The sequence below is a fragment of the Eucalyptus grandis genome, chromosome 1, assembly GCF_016545825.1.
Source record: "Eucalyptus grandis isolate ANBG69807.140 chromosome 1, ASM1654582v1, whole genome shotgun sequence".
Lineage (NCBI taxonomy): Eukaryota > Viridiplantae > Streptophyta > Magnoliopsida > Myrtales > Myrtaceae > Eucalyptus > Eucalyptus grandis.
The window spans coordinates 46,476,350-46,492,502 of record NC_052612.1 but is presented as its reverse complement, the minus strand read 5'-3'; the positions used below and the strand labels follow the sequence as shown (position 1 = coordinate 46,492,502).

The 16,153-nt window shown below is 44.2% G+C and overlaps 2 protein-coding genes across 2 annotated transcripts; both read left to right on the top strand.

The window, feature by feature from the left end:
- Positions 1-1,417: 1,417 nt before the first annotated feature.
- On the top strand, positions 1,418-3,165 carry LOC104446219 (60S ribosomal protein L21-2). Its single transcript, XM_010060105.3, has 2 exons — positions 1,418-1,764; positions 2,635-3,165. Exons 1-2 carry the CDS (start codon positions 1,528-1,530, stop codon positions 2,866-2,868), a joined length of 471 nt encoding a protein of 156 aa, XP_010058407.2. The 5' UTR covers positions 1,418-1,527; the 3' UTR covers positions 2,869-3,165.
- Positions 3,166-7,836: 4,671 nt separating this feature from the next.
- On the top strand, positions 7,837-10,315 carry LOC120287207 (serine carboxypeptidase 24-like). The gene is made up of 9 exons (XM_039299927.1): positions 7,837-8,197; positions 8,530-8,616; positions 8,728-8,820; positions 8,913-8,973; positions 9,117-9,324; positions 9,408-9,538; positions 9,627-9,731; positions 9,960-10,065; positions 10,148-10,315. Exons 1-9 carry the CDS (start codon positions 7,837-7,839, stop codon positions 10,313-10,315), a joined length of 1,320 nt encoding a protein of 439 aa, XP_039155861.1.
- Positions 10,316-16,153: the final 5,838 nt, after the last annotated feature.

Sequence of the window (16,153 nt, the reverse complement as noted above, 5' to 3'; positions counted from 1 at the left end):
TTGAATTGTAAGTGTGGAACTTGCATGTGAATGGTATGAGTGACTTGTACATCACATGCTCGTTGAAATGCCGAAACCAAAATCATTTATGTTTGTCGCTAATTTCAAGTGTGCTTTGAGTGTGATTCTTTTGTATATGTGCGCAAGCGATCTATCAATCTTTTAGTTAATGAACATCTTCCCGGCACAAGAATGAAGTGCACATTTGGTAGCCTTTGAATAGTTTTCTAATAATGATTCCAATAAAAAAAGTCAAGTATTAATGATATGAAGGCAATGTTAGAGTAATCCGGAAAATAAAATTGATTGAACATCACAACTCAATCAAATTTGGGAAAATTGAAAGATGGTAAATGTGCCGCACGTGTACCAATTTAGGTTTTTTATGATCGAAAAAATTAATTTAGAGTAAATTTGTCGTAAATATATTAACTTGGGGTAAATTTGTCATAAATATATCAGTTTGGGGTAAATTTGTCATAAATATACTAGTTTGGGGTTTTTAATGGTATTAAACTTATGAATTTCCACATGACTTGCCACGTCAAAGAAAATTAACGGAAAAATCGAACGGAAGCTAACAGAGGTAGATCATCACATATGTGCCGGTTTGGGGTTTTTAATAGTAAAAAAATAGTTTGGGGTAAATTTGTCACAGGTGTACCAGTTTAGGGTTTTTTAAGGTATTAACCCGAGAATTAATCGTGTCAGCGTGTAAGGAATTAAGTCGTTTTTTAGTCATTAGCTACTGTCAAATTCTCATCTTGATAGTAGTACGAGTCAAAATGCGAATTTGGTTTCAAATGACTCTATATTATGCCGATCTGTTTATGTATTCATTCATTTCAACACAAGCTTAATATTAAAATATTTAATAAAGTGTGATTGGAATTGTACATTGATTGAGTGGTTTGATTGATGAGCTGGAGTCGAAAACAAACAAAACTGTCAGAATGTGGAAAATATCATGCCTATCAACATATAAACATATTATGACCCAAAAAAAAACATATAAACATGTATGAGGAACTACTCTTTTTTTTTTCTTTACAACTAAATTGATCAAAACATACCCCCGAACAAATATAAGATTAAATAATAAATTGTCGATTCCCAGTCATATCAATAATTTCAAGATAATCAAATTAAATTTAACTTCACTTTATAAAATAGAGATACGTGCACAAAAAAAAAAATCCTCAAATTTGCCGAGACAGCGTAATTTAATTCTAATGACCCAAGAGCAGCCCCAAGCAGCCATCCGAACTGCCCGACCCAATTGCAACCCTAACCGACCCGGACCCAATCCAAGGCCCAAGGCCCGCCCCACACTGCACAAAAGGCCCGGACCAACGGCCCAAAACTCCTCCAGCAATCATCACCATCCCTATAAAACCCAACCCTCTTCCCCTCCTCTCATCTTCCTCGCTAGGGTTTTCGCCTCCAGCAGCGGCTTTCTTCCAGAGACGCCACGACCGGCGCCGCCGAACCTGTGAAAAGAGTAAGCCCCTCGCGCGCGAAGAAGACATGCCGGCGGGTCACGGTGTCAGGTGCCGGACGAGGGACTCGTTCTCGAGGCCGTTCCGGAAGAAGGGGTTCATCCCCTTGACGACCTACCTCAGGACCTACAAGATCGGCGACCACGTCGACGTCAAGGTGAACGGTGCCGTCCACAAGGGCATGCCCCACAAGTTCTACCACGGCCGCACCGGCCGCATCTGGAACATCACCAAGCACGCCATCGGCGTCGAGGTCAACAAGCAGGTAGGCGCTGTGAATTTTTTGGGGCTTCGAGCTCGATTCGCGGTTTCTTCGCGTTCTGGTTGTTTCGCGCTGTGATTTTATACGGCGATGATGGCATGTGGGTGTCATTTGGGTCGGTGCAAGATTCGATGTTTTTAGCTGTGTTGAGTTGCTCGGTCGCTGTAGTTGCGATCTTGTGTGCTGGGTTGGTGATGGGCATTGAAAGCTTCTGTGAACTGAGGTGGTTTAGCTCTTTTGGATCGTTTCGACTACTGGTTTGTCAGCTCGTTGTGTCCCCTTCGAGCTTGTTTAAGTTCAAACTGCATTCTCGTGCGCCCGCAAAAGTGCTGATCTCGCCATTATTATCTGCTGATTGTATATCATTATGGATAAAGCCCGGTCCTAGGGGTGGCAATTTGTGTCTTGCTTTCGTATATGTGTTGGTAATCATTTTTTTTTTTTTTGAAGCTGGAATAGGTCGAATTTGATTGATATGATAAAAATGGTCCTTTGAAAGAAATCATGCATTGCCGCATCTGATGTCGAGCCAGTTGCATGTGTTGTGCTCTTGTCAGAATTCAAATTTCGCTGCTACTTTACTCTCGTCCTTCTGACGCTCATATCTCTTTTCGATTCACATTGGATATTGTTGTCCCGCTCAAATTGGATGGCATTGCTTGGTGCGTATTGCATTGAAAAAGAAGCCCTTTTAGTGTATATGTATTGACTATGCCATTTTTAATTCTGTGGTGGCTGATTTAGGTGGATGTTTTACATGTTCTCAATGTCTCGTTATGGTGCTGTAGTTAGTTGTTACGTGAGGTTCACTTTGTATTCTGGTATGGTTGTTTGTTGTCTTACTGAAATGCAATTTCTTTTGTCATGAATTAGGTGGGCAACAGAATAATCAGGAAAAGGATCCATGTGCGCCTTGAACATGTTCAGCCTTCAAGATGCAACGAGGATTTCCGTTTGAGAAAGATTCAGAATGACAAACTGAAAGCTGAGGCCAAGGCAAGAGGCGAGAAAATTAGCACCAAGAGGCAGCCGGAGGGCCCAAACCAGGATTCATGGTGGAGGGGGCAACCCTTGAAACTGTTACTCCTATCCCGTATGATGTCGTAAACGACCTTAAGGGTGGTTATTAGAGCTGATCTGTATTGGTTAGCCCTGAAGTGTGCGCCACATACATGTGGTAGCTGTTTTAGTTATATTCATGATCTAAATCCGAGTCTTCTTTGGGATTTGCTTCTCAATTTTTCTGGGGATTTTTATCTGTTTAGAACAGTTCTTTGAATGCTGCAGAAGCAATAGTATCAAGTTAAGAACTACTATTGAGTTGTATTTCTTTTTATTTTCAATGACCTCTTTGAAGGCAGCTGATAATTTCCCCAATCATTATTACGTGTTTTATCTGGTTCAGCCGTGACTTTTAGAATCTGCTATCCTTAGTTCCCGATGAACGCATGCTGCATAATCGGTCTATAGAATCTTTCTAGTGGAATATGGTTATCGGATTATTCAAAATTTTGCTTTGTTTGGTTAAAGATCAAAATTTTAGACGCAGATTTGGAATTTGTGGAATTGAATCAGCTGGAGGAATCGACCTTGCTTGCTGATATCCTTCAAATAGGCATTGATAGTAATGAATATGACCGATGAAGTATGTACAAAGAAAAGTATATGTGCTCAAGCAAGAAGTCTGTCACAAGCTTGGAAACCGCTCTCTGGCTTCTTGGTGACTCGGAGCAAATGTTGGCTTCACCTGCGCACTCTCCGCGTGATATATAAGGTGCTGCGTCAAATTCACCAGCAGAACATCTCACAACACGTTCTTCTCGTCTCTTTCCCATAAACAATTCCCGATTTTCTGGGTGCATTTCTCAGTTCGCCTTGGACATGTGATGAACCTGCTTTGAGATGCTCGCCCGCAGAGATGCGAAATCGCAAGGCTTTTTAGAGAGAGAGGGAGCTCACCAGGGTCGGACCACCAATTTGAAGCTCATAGATGAAGAAGTCTCTGGCATTCCCACCTCTTCTGCTACTGCTTCTTTTCTCAGGTCTTTTTTTTTTGTCCTGCAAGTGCATATGTTCTTTACATGATCATTTTATTTTCACGTTAACCCGTTCTGGCGTGCTCATCCGGTCTTCTTCCTTGAGCAGCTGAGTTTTTTGTGGCCATGGCGGCCTGGGGTGCGGATGCGGCGAGGATTCCGGAGCACACGTGCTACAAGCTGATCAGTTTCCAGAAGTGCAGCCCCCAAATATGCGTTAACGAGTGCTTTAAAGAAGTGTATGGGGTCGGAAAATGCAGAAGCGATGGCTTGTGTTTTTGTACTTACTATTGCAAGCTTCCTCCACAATGAACTTTCTACTTTTTCACTTGGTGCTTCACTGTCACTAGTAAGCTTTAGGCGGAAAACTAACCCAAAAGGATATTATTTTCCACACTGTTCTTCGCTCTTCCTCCTTTCTGGGTGTTGTAAAGACGGCAGAGGATGCTACAGAAAACTACTACGTTACAATCGAGCCGGCGAATGATACTATGGATTCAGTTCGTGGTACGTTCCTTGCATTAGTTGATGATTGCGACATAGTCGTGTTCATGTCCTCAAGGCCGGTTTCATCCTCTACGACGTCAGAAAGAGAAGATGAGCGATCCCAAAATGTTTAAATCAAAACTCCGATGTCAGGTGATTGAGACAAGGCATCTTCTGCTTCAATCTTTGCATTCGCTGCCTTATTTGTCGATGCGGGAGTGTGTAATCAGCTGATGTTTTGAAGGAAATAACGTTGCGCATGCGTTAGGTTTAGCTGAATTTCGATGTAATAATCTTCTTAGGCGAAGGCGAGTGAGCATACTTCCAAGCTGATACTGCATTCTACGCACGTGAGAGAGTATACCTACGTATGCTATTCAAGATAGCCGACGCATCAAACTCTTTAAACTTTACGTGTTCTGTCGGATCAGGATTGGTCAGTGTTATATACCAATTGAACAAAAGAAACAGAGACATGATCCGCATTGAACAAAATCGTAATACCCGGTTAAACGGCGGTGGATTTAATGATAATCCTTTGTCACATTGCACGTTCTATAATCCGAACGTGTAAATTCTGTCATGAATATCCTGTTTGTTTGACTCAAATCAGATGGCGATAACAGAGTGCTGCTCTTGCTAGTGCATGCGCATTAGCAAAAAATGTTGGGAAGTAGCACGTAACGTCGAAAAAGCGAGCAACAGATGTTTATATCACGAAATATCCTACATCAACGACAGGAAAACATGGGTCTCTACAGGAACCGTAATCCCTTGTGCTAAAATCCTAGACAACCTTATTGTTAATTTCTTCAACTGATGGCCCGATACGCACACAACTTGAAAGGTAGCAATGCCACGAGACGAAACACCTCGAAAGTCCTTGATCAAGTTCTGCTGCCAACTGCCAAGTATCTAGGAGGCAGGAGAAGGCACTGCTCCAAGTAAATTGGTGCAGTACTTGTTGACCTGCTCGCCGAACGAGAGACCAAAGGGGAAAATCCATTGGGCGCATGTAAAGGGGATGCCCATGATGACCTTGCAGCAGTCGGGCAAGAAGTCGAATTTCGGCTCTTGGATCGGCTTCAGGAGCTGTTCGGTACACCCCGCTACGCCGTTGATGATCTTCCAACATTCCAATTGACTCGTAGGGGGAAAGCCGGGAAGGCCTCCGCCTGTGGTCTGAGACAGAGCAGGCGTGATGGCCATCACGGTCACCGTGAAGGTCAGGAGCAACGATGCCCGTCGCGACGACACCATTTTAGCTAAAACCAATTCCTTGCGTTCGCCGAAGCTCGTGCCTGATTTGTTCTGCTCTCAGTTGTCGATCTGTATGTGGATGCTTCATGAGCAGCTGGGGCTTTGGCCGTTTATATACAGGCTTCACTGTCTTGAAGGCTTCACTGTCTTGAAGTCTTATTCATTCTGAGCGAGGGAGTTACGGGGGACTAGAGAAACTCATGTTCACCGCAATTTAACGAAGAAGCGTTACGAGAGACTTGCATTATCTCGCTTTGAATAGCAAACGTGCAATAACGCTACCGAGAATCTCAACTGTGCTGTGATCAGCAAATGTACCACTGCCAGTACTATTTAACTCACTGTTCTAACTGAGCTTTTTCGCAAGATCCTATGATGTTATTTGTCGAGTGATCATGTGAATAACAAAGTTTCTGTAAATGGAGTGATAAGTCAATCGATGAATCTAGATTATGACAAAACAAAAGATGAGTTTACTGGTGATTTTCCCTTTTTCGTTGGGTAATGTCGGAGTGAACTCTCTATGTCAAATGCGGTTTAACCTGGAATGCTCTTATGTGGCCAAGCTTCTAGCTCAACTAATCTGTCCTTTCACGAGATTAGAGTGGATATATAAGTACATTCTTTACCGATTCATTTACCTCGACCCGAGACAGGAGTTTTGACAAAGCGGTCTCGCCTCTTTAAAAAAATGTGAAAGAGGACATCCCGTAATGTCTTCTGATCATGATCCTTCCGGGTCAATTGACAGTCACTCTTCGTTTTCGCCACTTTGAAGAAGGAAAATTAGTTAAAAGGCTACTAAACAGGGCGCTTTCCGACTGCAAATCACTATAGGGGGCGTGGATATTTGTAATATGGAACGGAAGTGATATGGTGTTGTGAGCAGTGCTCGAATCTGTCGAAGCAACTTAGAAGGTTGGAGTGGAAGCAGCAAATTCTTTATAAACTTTAACATCTCAAGATTATACAGTAATTTCCAGCCTTCCAGCCTTGTTGAAACTGTAAGAGTTTAAAAACAAGTAGGCCGAGTGGACAGCGGGACTGTAAATCCGATTCTCATTCTTATATCTTTCAAACTCTTTCAATTTTTGTTCATAGAAGATTTGTAAATGGAACCAGTGCACCTTCTACACTTTGTTCATCTCATATTCACATGAAAGTTTCAAGTTCTCAAGATAAACAATTCACCCTTTTTTTTTTATCATCGTGCCTAGTCCATTTAATTTGGTATCAGAGTTTCCTTACTTAGCATATGGGATATAGAGCAAAAGGTCCAAATGGCTGCCATTGAAAAGAGCTTCTTCTAGTGTCGACATAAAGAAAGAAGCTTCTTTTAGTGAATGGCAAATTTATTTCTAGACCTCTTACATTTGATGGAAATAACCATATCTGTTGGAAATGCGGGATGAAAGTTTGCGGGAAGACCGTTACTAGCAGCCCGAAAAATGCCATGTCCTTCTACTTTCAAACTTTTGACTTTTCATTAATTTTTGGGCACGGGGACTCTGACTTTTTTTCTTTTTGGACACAAAACGACTTAACGAAACCTGTCAAAATATTCAAATATCAACATGTAAAATTATATATGTAACATTTTCTTAGTTTTCTTGAGGGAAATAATATTTCCACGAGCGAAATATGGTTTCGCAAATTTTTCATTACCTAGTTTGATCAGACTAATTCGCCTCTTCAAAGTTCCACCACAGTCTCCATGAGGATTCTTGAAAACATTTGAAGACAAATAAATAAATAAATAAAATCTGCCAAGTTAAGTAAATAATCAAGAGAAGTCTAAACTTACCTTTCATTATTCTACAATTTCATGTTTTTTTCAAAGTTTTGGTTATTTAACTTTAATGATCTTTAATGCAAATGTTCCCACATAGATTATTTCTAATTTTAAAGATCGCTAGATATTAGTTCATGAGAATTGCATTTTGTATTTTTGAAAACGTAGGATAAGAATAAAGTACTGATAAATAAAGCCTCATCGGCCCTTAACTCCCACAACCATAATCGAACCTACCCTGTGCTTACAGCTCAGAAAGCTTGAAACAGCACTTAACAATACAATACAGGATTTTCATGACCTTCCAGTTCGAATTTTAAAAGAATGAAGTCTTGTTATAACTGTACTCAACAGATCACCGTTAACTGCACAAACCAAGGCAATCATCTTGGTTCTTCAGTTAATAAGTTGACGCTGAAACACACATATATATATATATACAAAGAGAAACAGGATTCCAAAGAGCATCGAGAAGGAACCCCATCAACACACGATCGAAAGATGGCGAAACTTACGTCGTCCAACGCTTTTCACCTTCTCTTGTTGAGCTCATTGATGTCGTTCGTCGCTGCGACGACTTCGATAGATGATGCCGCGAGTGCCAAGATCATGACATTACCCGGACAACCTAAGGACGCATCTGTTGCTCAATATTCGGGTTATGTGAGGATAAACGAGAAAAAGAAGATGTTCTATTGGCTCGTCGAAGCAGCATCAGATGCAGACTCCAAACCTCTTCTCCTGTGGCTCAATGGAGGACCTGGTTGCTCGTCAATCGGGTACGGAGCTTTCCAGGAGATCGGACCCTTTCAGGTCCTGCCCAACGGGGAACTTGCTAAGAGACAAATCTCATGGGACACCGGTAATTTTCCTTCAGCAATGCTTGATGCGGCCGACATCAGTTTGCTAATCTCTTGCGATGCTCCACGGAACTATCTCTATCGAAATTGAATACGATCAAAATTTAATGCACTAGTTTGGAAATAATGGTAGAACTAGAGTATATACCATCGCGATAAGGTACAACTTTGCCAATACGGTCTTCAGAAACCAAAGTGATGACTTCTTCATGCATGGAGTCTTGATGGTTCGTTTTGGTTATCCCATTTGGACCAATGAACGTCCTTGCGAATGTTACCCCTTTCAAGCTCATGGATCGCCATTTACTAACGTCATCTCGTTGTCTTGTTGCAGAGGCAAATTTGCTCTTCCTCGATTCCCCTTTCGGTGTCGGATATTCTGTTCGCAGCGTTGTTGAGGAAGATGGGGATAATAGCACTGGTCAGGACTTTTGACTCGGTTTATCTTGGTTTTCACGGTTCTATGTTTTGCGTCTTTCTGATAAATTTGTTCCGAAAGATTAATCGGTATCCCCTTTCTTTACGATCTTAGCCATGGACAATTTTGCGTTTCTAAACAAATGGCTTGAAGTCTTCCCGAAATTCAAGTACAGAGACTTCTATATTGCTGGAGAGAGCTATGCAGGTATGCATGTCTTGTCACCATTGAATCCCAATGAACCCAATCATACAACACAATTTGTATCACTCACAAGTTCAAAATTGGACTTGTTTTAGGGCATTTTATTCCTCAACTCGCTCAGGTGATTGTAAATCAAAACAAGGGATTGCCCGACCGGTTATCAATCTGAAGGGACTCTTGGTGAGATGATTAACATGGAGTCTCCAGTTGAACTAGACCCGTTTTCACTGCCGAATTGAACTAAACTTTTGCTATTTTCTTGGGGGAAATTTTCAGTTAGGAAATCCTACTCTTGACAGATCAACAGGAGATCCTGGAAGGTGGGAGTTCTATTGGGTTCATGGGCTTATTTCAGACGCTACGTACGAAAACATGAGGAAGTTTTGCTCTGTCGATAGAGCTTCGGAAGGCTGCAAAAATGCTTGGCAAGAAGCATATAATAATGAAATTGGAGTTGTAAATATCTATAACATGTATGCGAGACCATGCGAGAAAAACACCACGCAGGCGAGACAGCTCCCTAATTTGATTTTGGAGGCACAAAAGAAATCTCAAGAAGTAGCTTTATCTATTGTTTTCTCTGGATGCAGGATCTTATGTATAGAGACGGGAATGAATTCTGCCTGGAGGCTGACACGGTGAAGTACCTGAAAAGGAAAGAGGTGCAAGAGTCCTTCCACGTTGACCCCTCCTACATTCCTTTAAACTACACCCTCTGCAGGTTTTCTTGATCACAACACAACTTTATTCAAATCTAGGGCATGCAAAATATCTGGACATAAATTAATCTTGTGATTTGGCTAATGCAGTGAAGCAGGCGTCAACCTCAGGTATAGCAGAAGCGACGGAGAAATATCGGTCCTTCCCATCCTTAAAGAACTCATAGAGGCCCGCTTGCGGATTTGGATATACAGGTGAGGTGTATCAGTTAATTGCCCGAAACAAAAACGTATAATAGAACATGCTGGATAGACTTGGGATTTACCTATGATAGAATCATTTGGTAGGATTGGTGCACAAACATTCATATTTATGGGGAGACTAACATTTCTTCTAATTCATCACGAAGGTGTCTTTTCTCTTACCGTTGCTAGTGGCATCGAGTGTCGACTCACATGAATTATTTGCCTTTTCTTGAGTAGTGGGACAACAGATGTAGCTGTTCCTTTGCCAATGACTCGACGTAACATTGCAGCACTAAAATTGAAAGTACAGGAGAAATGGTACCCCTGGAACCATCGCGATCAGGTAAACACAGTTTAAATCGAGTTAAAGAAAAGCTTCCACAGATTATTCACAATGACTAAAACTAGACTCTTTGGTTTCCCAGCTTGGAGGTTGGATCGAGATATATGAAGGCTTGACGTTCGTTGTCGTAATGGGCGCCGGCCATGAAGTGCCAATGTATCTCCCCTCTCAGGCACATGCTATGTTCCAGAGCTTCCTGTCCAATGCACCAATGTCCAAGCCACCTCCTAAACAGACAAGCTCCACCTGAAGTCACTCGAGCTATGATCCCACAGATTCTCATGTCCATTGCTAAATGACATGGCTCTGGTCAATCTTTTTTAGTTGATGCAAAACCATTGAAGGGCTTGCAGAATACTAGAAGCTTGGAAATTTATAAGAAATAGTTGGTTGGAAGTGCTTCGTATTTCTTCTTGTCAATTCCAAGTTCTCGTGGAAAGCCAGTAATGGTACCAGTTGAATGAAATTGATGTAATTAAGGCGAAAATATACCGCAATACAATGCCTTTTCTTTTCCGAAGAAAGTAATACTAGCCTCACTTCTTTTTCATCAGGACACAATGAGAATATTTTCAGAACCGAACACGGCATCGACATGTATTATCTTGGAAGTTGCTTGATTTACAGCAGAGATGGCGAGAAGGTTCACTTGACTTGGAGTTATTTGCGAATAGTCAGTGTTTTCCTTATCTATAATTGACACTCAGGCGGTGGTAGTTACATTTTATAATAATAGAATGCATATACATAGCAAAGTCTCTCCATGATTTTGGCCCTTAATTCTAAGACCGTGTTATCATTTGATGAAGATAATTGAAGAGGGTATTCTTTCAACCCCAAAAAGAGATATTTGGGGTACTTTTTTTTTTTTTTGTCAAAATAGTCGGGGTCGATGACTGTTGCATGATTTTGTACCACGGTTCACTTTTTCTATGACTGTTGCATGATTTTGTACCACGGTTCACTTTTTCTTTCTCTTGCAAATGTTGATCATTTCTTCATCTATACGTCCCTTCAATGTACAGTGTACCGGAAATTCGAGTCTATACTTGATAATCCATGATTGACAATTTGAGCAATGGCTGAATTAGGCATGCATCCTATTAGTATCTAGTTTCTCGGCCTTGTTCTTGCTATTTGTTCGGGTGGATTTTGGTCTAAACTACGGGACATTTTCCGGGCAATTGGGATCTTGTCATAGTCAGAGTGCATAAGAAAGGACATTTTCCCAACAACTCAAGAACCGGATTTTGCGACTCAATTTTCACAAAACTTCGAGTTTGACCCTTCACCCCGAAAAATACTTCGATTAGAAGAATGAAAGGTGCGAATACTTATCGGGTATTGCGATATGTAGTAAATTCGGCTTAGCAAGATGTCCATAACGAATACGCGTAAAACCCCTCTTTTTCCTTCTTTTTTGTTTCTTTCTTTTCCTTTCATTCTTCTTCTTTTCTCCTTCTTTTCCCCTTTCTTGCATGCGTCTCGGCCTTATATAGCTGAACGCGCTTCTTTTCTTATTTTATTTACTTTTCAACATTTCCTTTTTCTTTTACCTAGTCAAAAGTAGCAAATGTTACAACCTACCCTCTACTATAAAATAGATGAGGTATTTACATCGCCTCCTCCTCGAACTCTTGAGAAATTTTTTTATATTGCACCCTTCACAAGCAGCATCTTGAATTGGCAATAACCCCCATGCTTGTGACACGGCCCACAGATGAAGCATGATTCAAGACCAACCGTGATAGGCCGTGTCACGCTTAAGGGTTGATCGAAGAGTAGCCCACGATCAATTCATGAGCGATACGGACCAAGGCCCACGCGCGACCCATGAGCGACCCATGTGCAATGATCGAACAGCCCATGACCGTTCAGCTACTCGCGTGTCAGACGGACCTGCAAGCTCAGATCTTGCTTCTGACACATGTCCATGGTCTTCCCAAGGGCCTGCCGTGTATAGCCATCGAGTAGCCTTCGAGTAGCTTGCGATGTAGCCTTGTAATGATGATATGGATTTAAAATAGACCGTTGGATCGGAGGGACAATCAACGGCTGAGATGAGACCTGCATTTGTATAAATAGGGATCCCTCTCCCTCATGTAATCAGTTCGTTCACAAGTGAATATACACTCTCTTTGCCCCATTCGACTCTTGTGTTTGAGCGTGTGTGTGTAAGGCTGACTTGGGATTGATAATCCTAAGGCCGCATGGTGTTTCGATCGATCGTAATCGACCGACCCATGACAAGTGGTATCAGAGCTAACGTTCCAAGCGCAATGGCTGATCCTCGTGTTGATGCTTCGATCGTTCAAGGTGATGACCGAGAAGATTGTGGGCGTCAAGCCGAGAGGGCCACCCGGTCGAAGAAGAGCCGTGTTGCCTCGTGTTCGAAGGATCCGAAGGGGGATTTGGAAAATCAGGTGACGGGTCTAGAAGAGACCGTCACGGACATCCAAGCGATGATGGACGATCTGCACCAGACCATCGAAGGAGCAAAAGTCGGTAGGGAGGAGTTCTTGGCCCAAGTGCAAGAACTCCAGGTCGGCATGGGAGAGCTCCGTGTCGAAGTGCTGGGATCCATCATGCATGAGCTATAGCAGCGGGATGAGACTTGGGAGGCCACGATGGTGGCCATGCGCGCGGAAATGGTCGAGATGAAAGCCAAGCTCGCCGAGCTTGAAGCTGCACGCGTGAACGGGGTGATCACTGTGCAACCACGTGCCGATGCACCCAAGCCAAAGGAGTTCAGGGGCTCCCGGGTGGCAAAGGACGTGGACAACTTCCTGTGGTACATGGAACGTTACTTCTAGACCATGGGGATGACCGACGACGTGATCCGGGCAAACAACATAGCTATGTATTTATCTGATGAAGCGTTGTTGTGGTGGCGTCATAGGTCAGATGGTAGGAATGGTGACCCTATCACGACATGGGCTCGGTTCATCGAGGAATTTCGGTGCACCTACTACCCCGCTTATGTGGAGGAGGAAGCTCGCGGGGAACTCAAGCGCCTAGAGCAAAAGGGTGGAGTCCACGAGTATGTGAAGTGATTCTCGGAGTTGTTGCTCCAAATCCCGTCCATGATCGAGACGGAGGCATTCCGCCAGTTCATGAGTGGACTCAAACCATGGGTCAAACAAGAGCTCAAGTGGTGCAACGCAACATATCTCTCAATGGCTACTTTTGTGGCCGAGTCCATCGTGGAATACAAGCCATCGCCTTCAGCCAGCAAGCCAGACCCTCGACCGAGAGAAAGGGTTACTGGTGGGGGAGATCGGAATCGGTACAACCATCTGAATGCAGGCAGACCACCGGTAGTCCCTCACAAGATTTAACCTGAGTCGAGCAGTGGAGGATACCATTGCAAGGTACACACCTACAAGTGCTTCTTTTGTGACGGGCCACACATGGCTCGGGATTGTCCGAAAAGAGGGAAGCTGGCGGCCTTATGCAAAGAGGATGCATCACGAGAGGAGGCGTGGTTGGGGTTGTTGCGAATCCTTGGGGCGATCAAGGCCAAGAAGGTCAAGGAACCCAAAGGGATGATGTTTGTGGACGTAAAGATCGGTGGTACCACGATGAGTGCACTCGTGGATACCGGAGCGTTCGATCTCTTCATCTCCAAAGAGGCCGCGAAGAAGCTGAATCTTCCGGTCGAGACAAATGATGCCGGTTGGCTTAAAACAGTGAACTCCAAGGAAGTCCTGATTAGCGGCATGGCTAGGGACGTGGAGCTGCACCTTGGTCCATGGACCAGTAAAGAGAACATCGAGGTAATCCCCCTTGACGACTATGATTTCATACTTGGTTTAGGATTCCTCAATCGGATTAATGCGAGAGTTATACCCTTCGCGGATTGTATATGTATTTTGGATAAGTGGTGCCAATGCATGGTCCCGATCTACCACGAATCAGGACGCGATAGGAAGTTGCTATTGGCCATGCAGCTATCAAAAGTGCTGAAGAAGGGCGAGGTGACCTTCTTGGCAGCATTGAAGGATGAGGGCGTGGAAGAAGATGAGGTGCCGGAAGAGGTGTCCCGAGTCCTCACTGACTTCCAAGATGTGATGCCACCCGAGCTGCCAAAGAAGCTGCCTCCTCGGAGAGAAGTCGACCATCGGATTGAGCTGGTGCCCGATGCTCGACCGTCGGCCATGGCACCCTATCGCATGTTTGCCCGAGTTGGAAGAGTTGCGAAAACAACTGAAAGAGCTGCTCAATGCGGGATATGTTTGGCTGTCCAAGGCTCCGTTCGGTGCTTCGGTATTGTTCCAAAAGAAGCATGACTGATCCCTCCGTATGTGCATAGACTACCGAGCCTTAAACAAGCTCACCGTCAAGAACAAGTACCTAATCCCGCTCATTGTGGACTTGTTCGATCAGCTTGGGGAAGCTCGATGGTTCTCCAAGCTCGATCTTTGATCCGGGTACTACCAAGTTCGGATTGCCGAGGGGGATGAACCGAAAACAGTATGCATGACCTGCTATGGATCGTATGAGTTCCTCGTCATGCCTTTCGGCTTGACAAATGCGTTGGCCATGTTCTGCACTCTCATGAACAAGGTACTCCATTCATTCCTTGATCAGTTCGTTGTGGTCTACCTTGATGATATTATTGTGTACAGCTGGACGCTCGAGGAAAATGTCGAGCATTTGAGCCAAGTTTTCCAGACCCTTCGGGAGAATGATCTGTACGTGAAGCGCGAGAAGTGCGCCTTCGCTCAGAAGGAAGTCCCTTTCCTTGGGCACATTGTCGGGGGCAGACGAGTGCAGATGAACGCGGCTAAAATCCGTGCCATCGTTGAATGGAAGTCACCAACTAAGGTGACGGAGCTGAGATCCTTTCTCGGACTCACGAATTACTACCGGCATTTCATCCGAGGATATTTGAGTCTCACCGTGCCACTCACGGATATACTGAAGAAAGAAAAGCCATATGAGTGGACGGATCGGTGTCAAGAGGTGTTCGAACGGTTGAAGCATGCCGTGATCGAAGAATCGGTGCTTGTGTTGCCCGACTACAACAAGCCCTACAAGGTAGAAACCGATGCTTCTGATTTTGCTATCGATGGTGTATTGATGCAGGAAGGGCATCCGGTTGCCTTTGAGTCTCGGAGATTGAATGATACCAAGCGGCGATACATGGTCCAAGAGAAGGAGATAACCGCGATGGTGCATTGCCTTCGTATGTGGAGGCACTACCTCTTGGGATCACGATTTGTCGTGAGGACTGACAACGTGGCTATGAGCTACTTCCAAACTCAGAAGAAGCTCAGCCCAAAGCAAGCTCGGTGGCAAGACTTCCTGGCTGAGTTCGATTATGCGCTAGAATACAAGCCCGAAAAATCCAATTCCGTGGCCGACGCCTAAAGAAGGAAGATGAAGCTGGCCAACATGATGAGTCGACTTGACTATTCATGGATCGAGCGTATCAAGGAGAGGCTGAAGCACGATCAAACAGCCCAAGCCCTCCTTCGATACGCACAAGAGGGCAAGACAAGGCGGTTTTGGTACGAGGACGATCTCCTCTACACCAAAGGACGGCGACTCTATGTGCCGCTCCACGGGAGACTTCGGCGGGAAGTCATGCACGAGTGCCACGATTCCAAATGGGCGGGACATCCAGGAATCCACCGCACCATGGCACTTGTCGAGGATCAATACTATTGGCCGCACATGAGGGATGATGTTGAAGCCTATGTGCGGACGTGTCTTGTGTGCCAACAAGACAAGATAGAGCAACAGTCATCGGCGGGGCTCCTTGAACTGTTGCCTATCCCAGAACGTCCATGGGAAAGCATTTCCATGGACTTCATCGTGAATTTGCCAAAGTCCGAAAGGTGTCGGACCCTCATGGTCATGGTGGATCGCTTCTCCAAGTATGTGATGTTCGTGCCAATCACAAAAGATTGTCCAGCCGAGGAAGCTGCCAAGCTGTTCCTCAAGCACGTCGTCAAGTACTGGGGCATTCTGTGCACGATCGTGAGCGATCGCGATCCTCGATTCACCGGGCGGTTCTAGACTAAGCTCTTCAAGTTGCTGGGGACAGACCTCAACTTCTCCACCAGCATGCATCCCCAAACCG

Excerpts from the sequence above, each read along its gene's own strand:
- LOC120287207 (XM_039299927.1), top strand. The coding sequence starts at position 7,837 with ATGGCGAAACTTACGTCGTCCAACGCTTTTCACCTTCTCTTGTTGAGC. Across the intron at positions 8,617-8,727 it reads AGATGGGGATAATAGCACTG|CCATGGACAATTTTGCGTTT; the intron begins GTCAGGACTTTT and ends TTACGATCTTAG. Across the intron at positions 9,325-9,407 it reads GCGAGAAAAACACCACGCAG|GATCTTATGTATAGAGACGG; the intron begins GCGAGACAGCTC and ends CTCTGGATGCAG.
- LOC104446219 (XM_010060105.3), top strand. The coding sequence starts at position 1,528 with ATGCCGGCGGGTCACGGTGTCAGGTGCCGGACGAGGGACTCGTTCTCG. Across the intron at positions 1,765-2,634 it reads GCGTCGAGGTCAACAAGCAG|GTGGGCAACAGAATAATCAG; the intron begins GTAGGCGCTGTG and ends GTCATGAATTAG.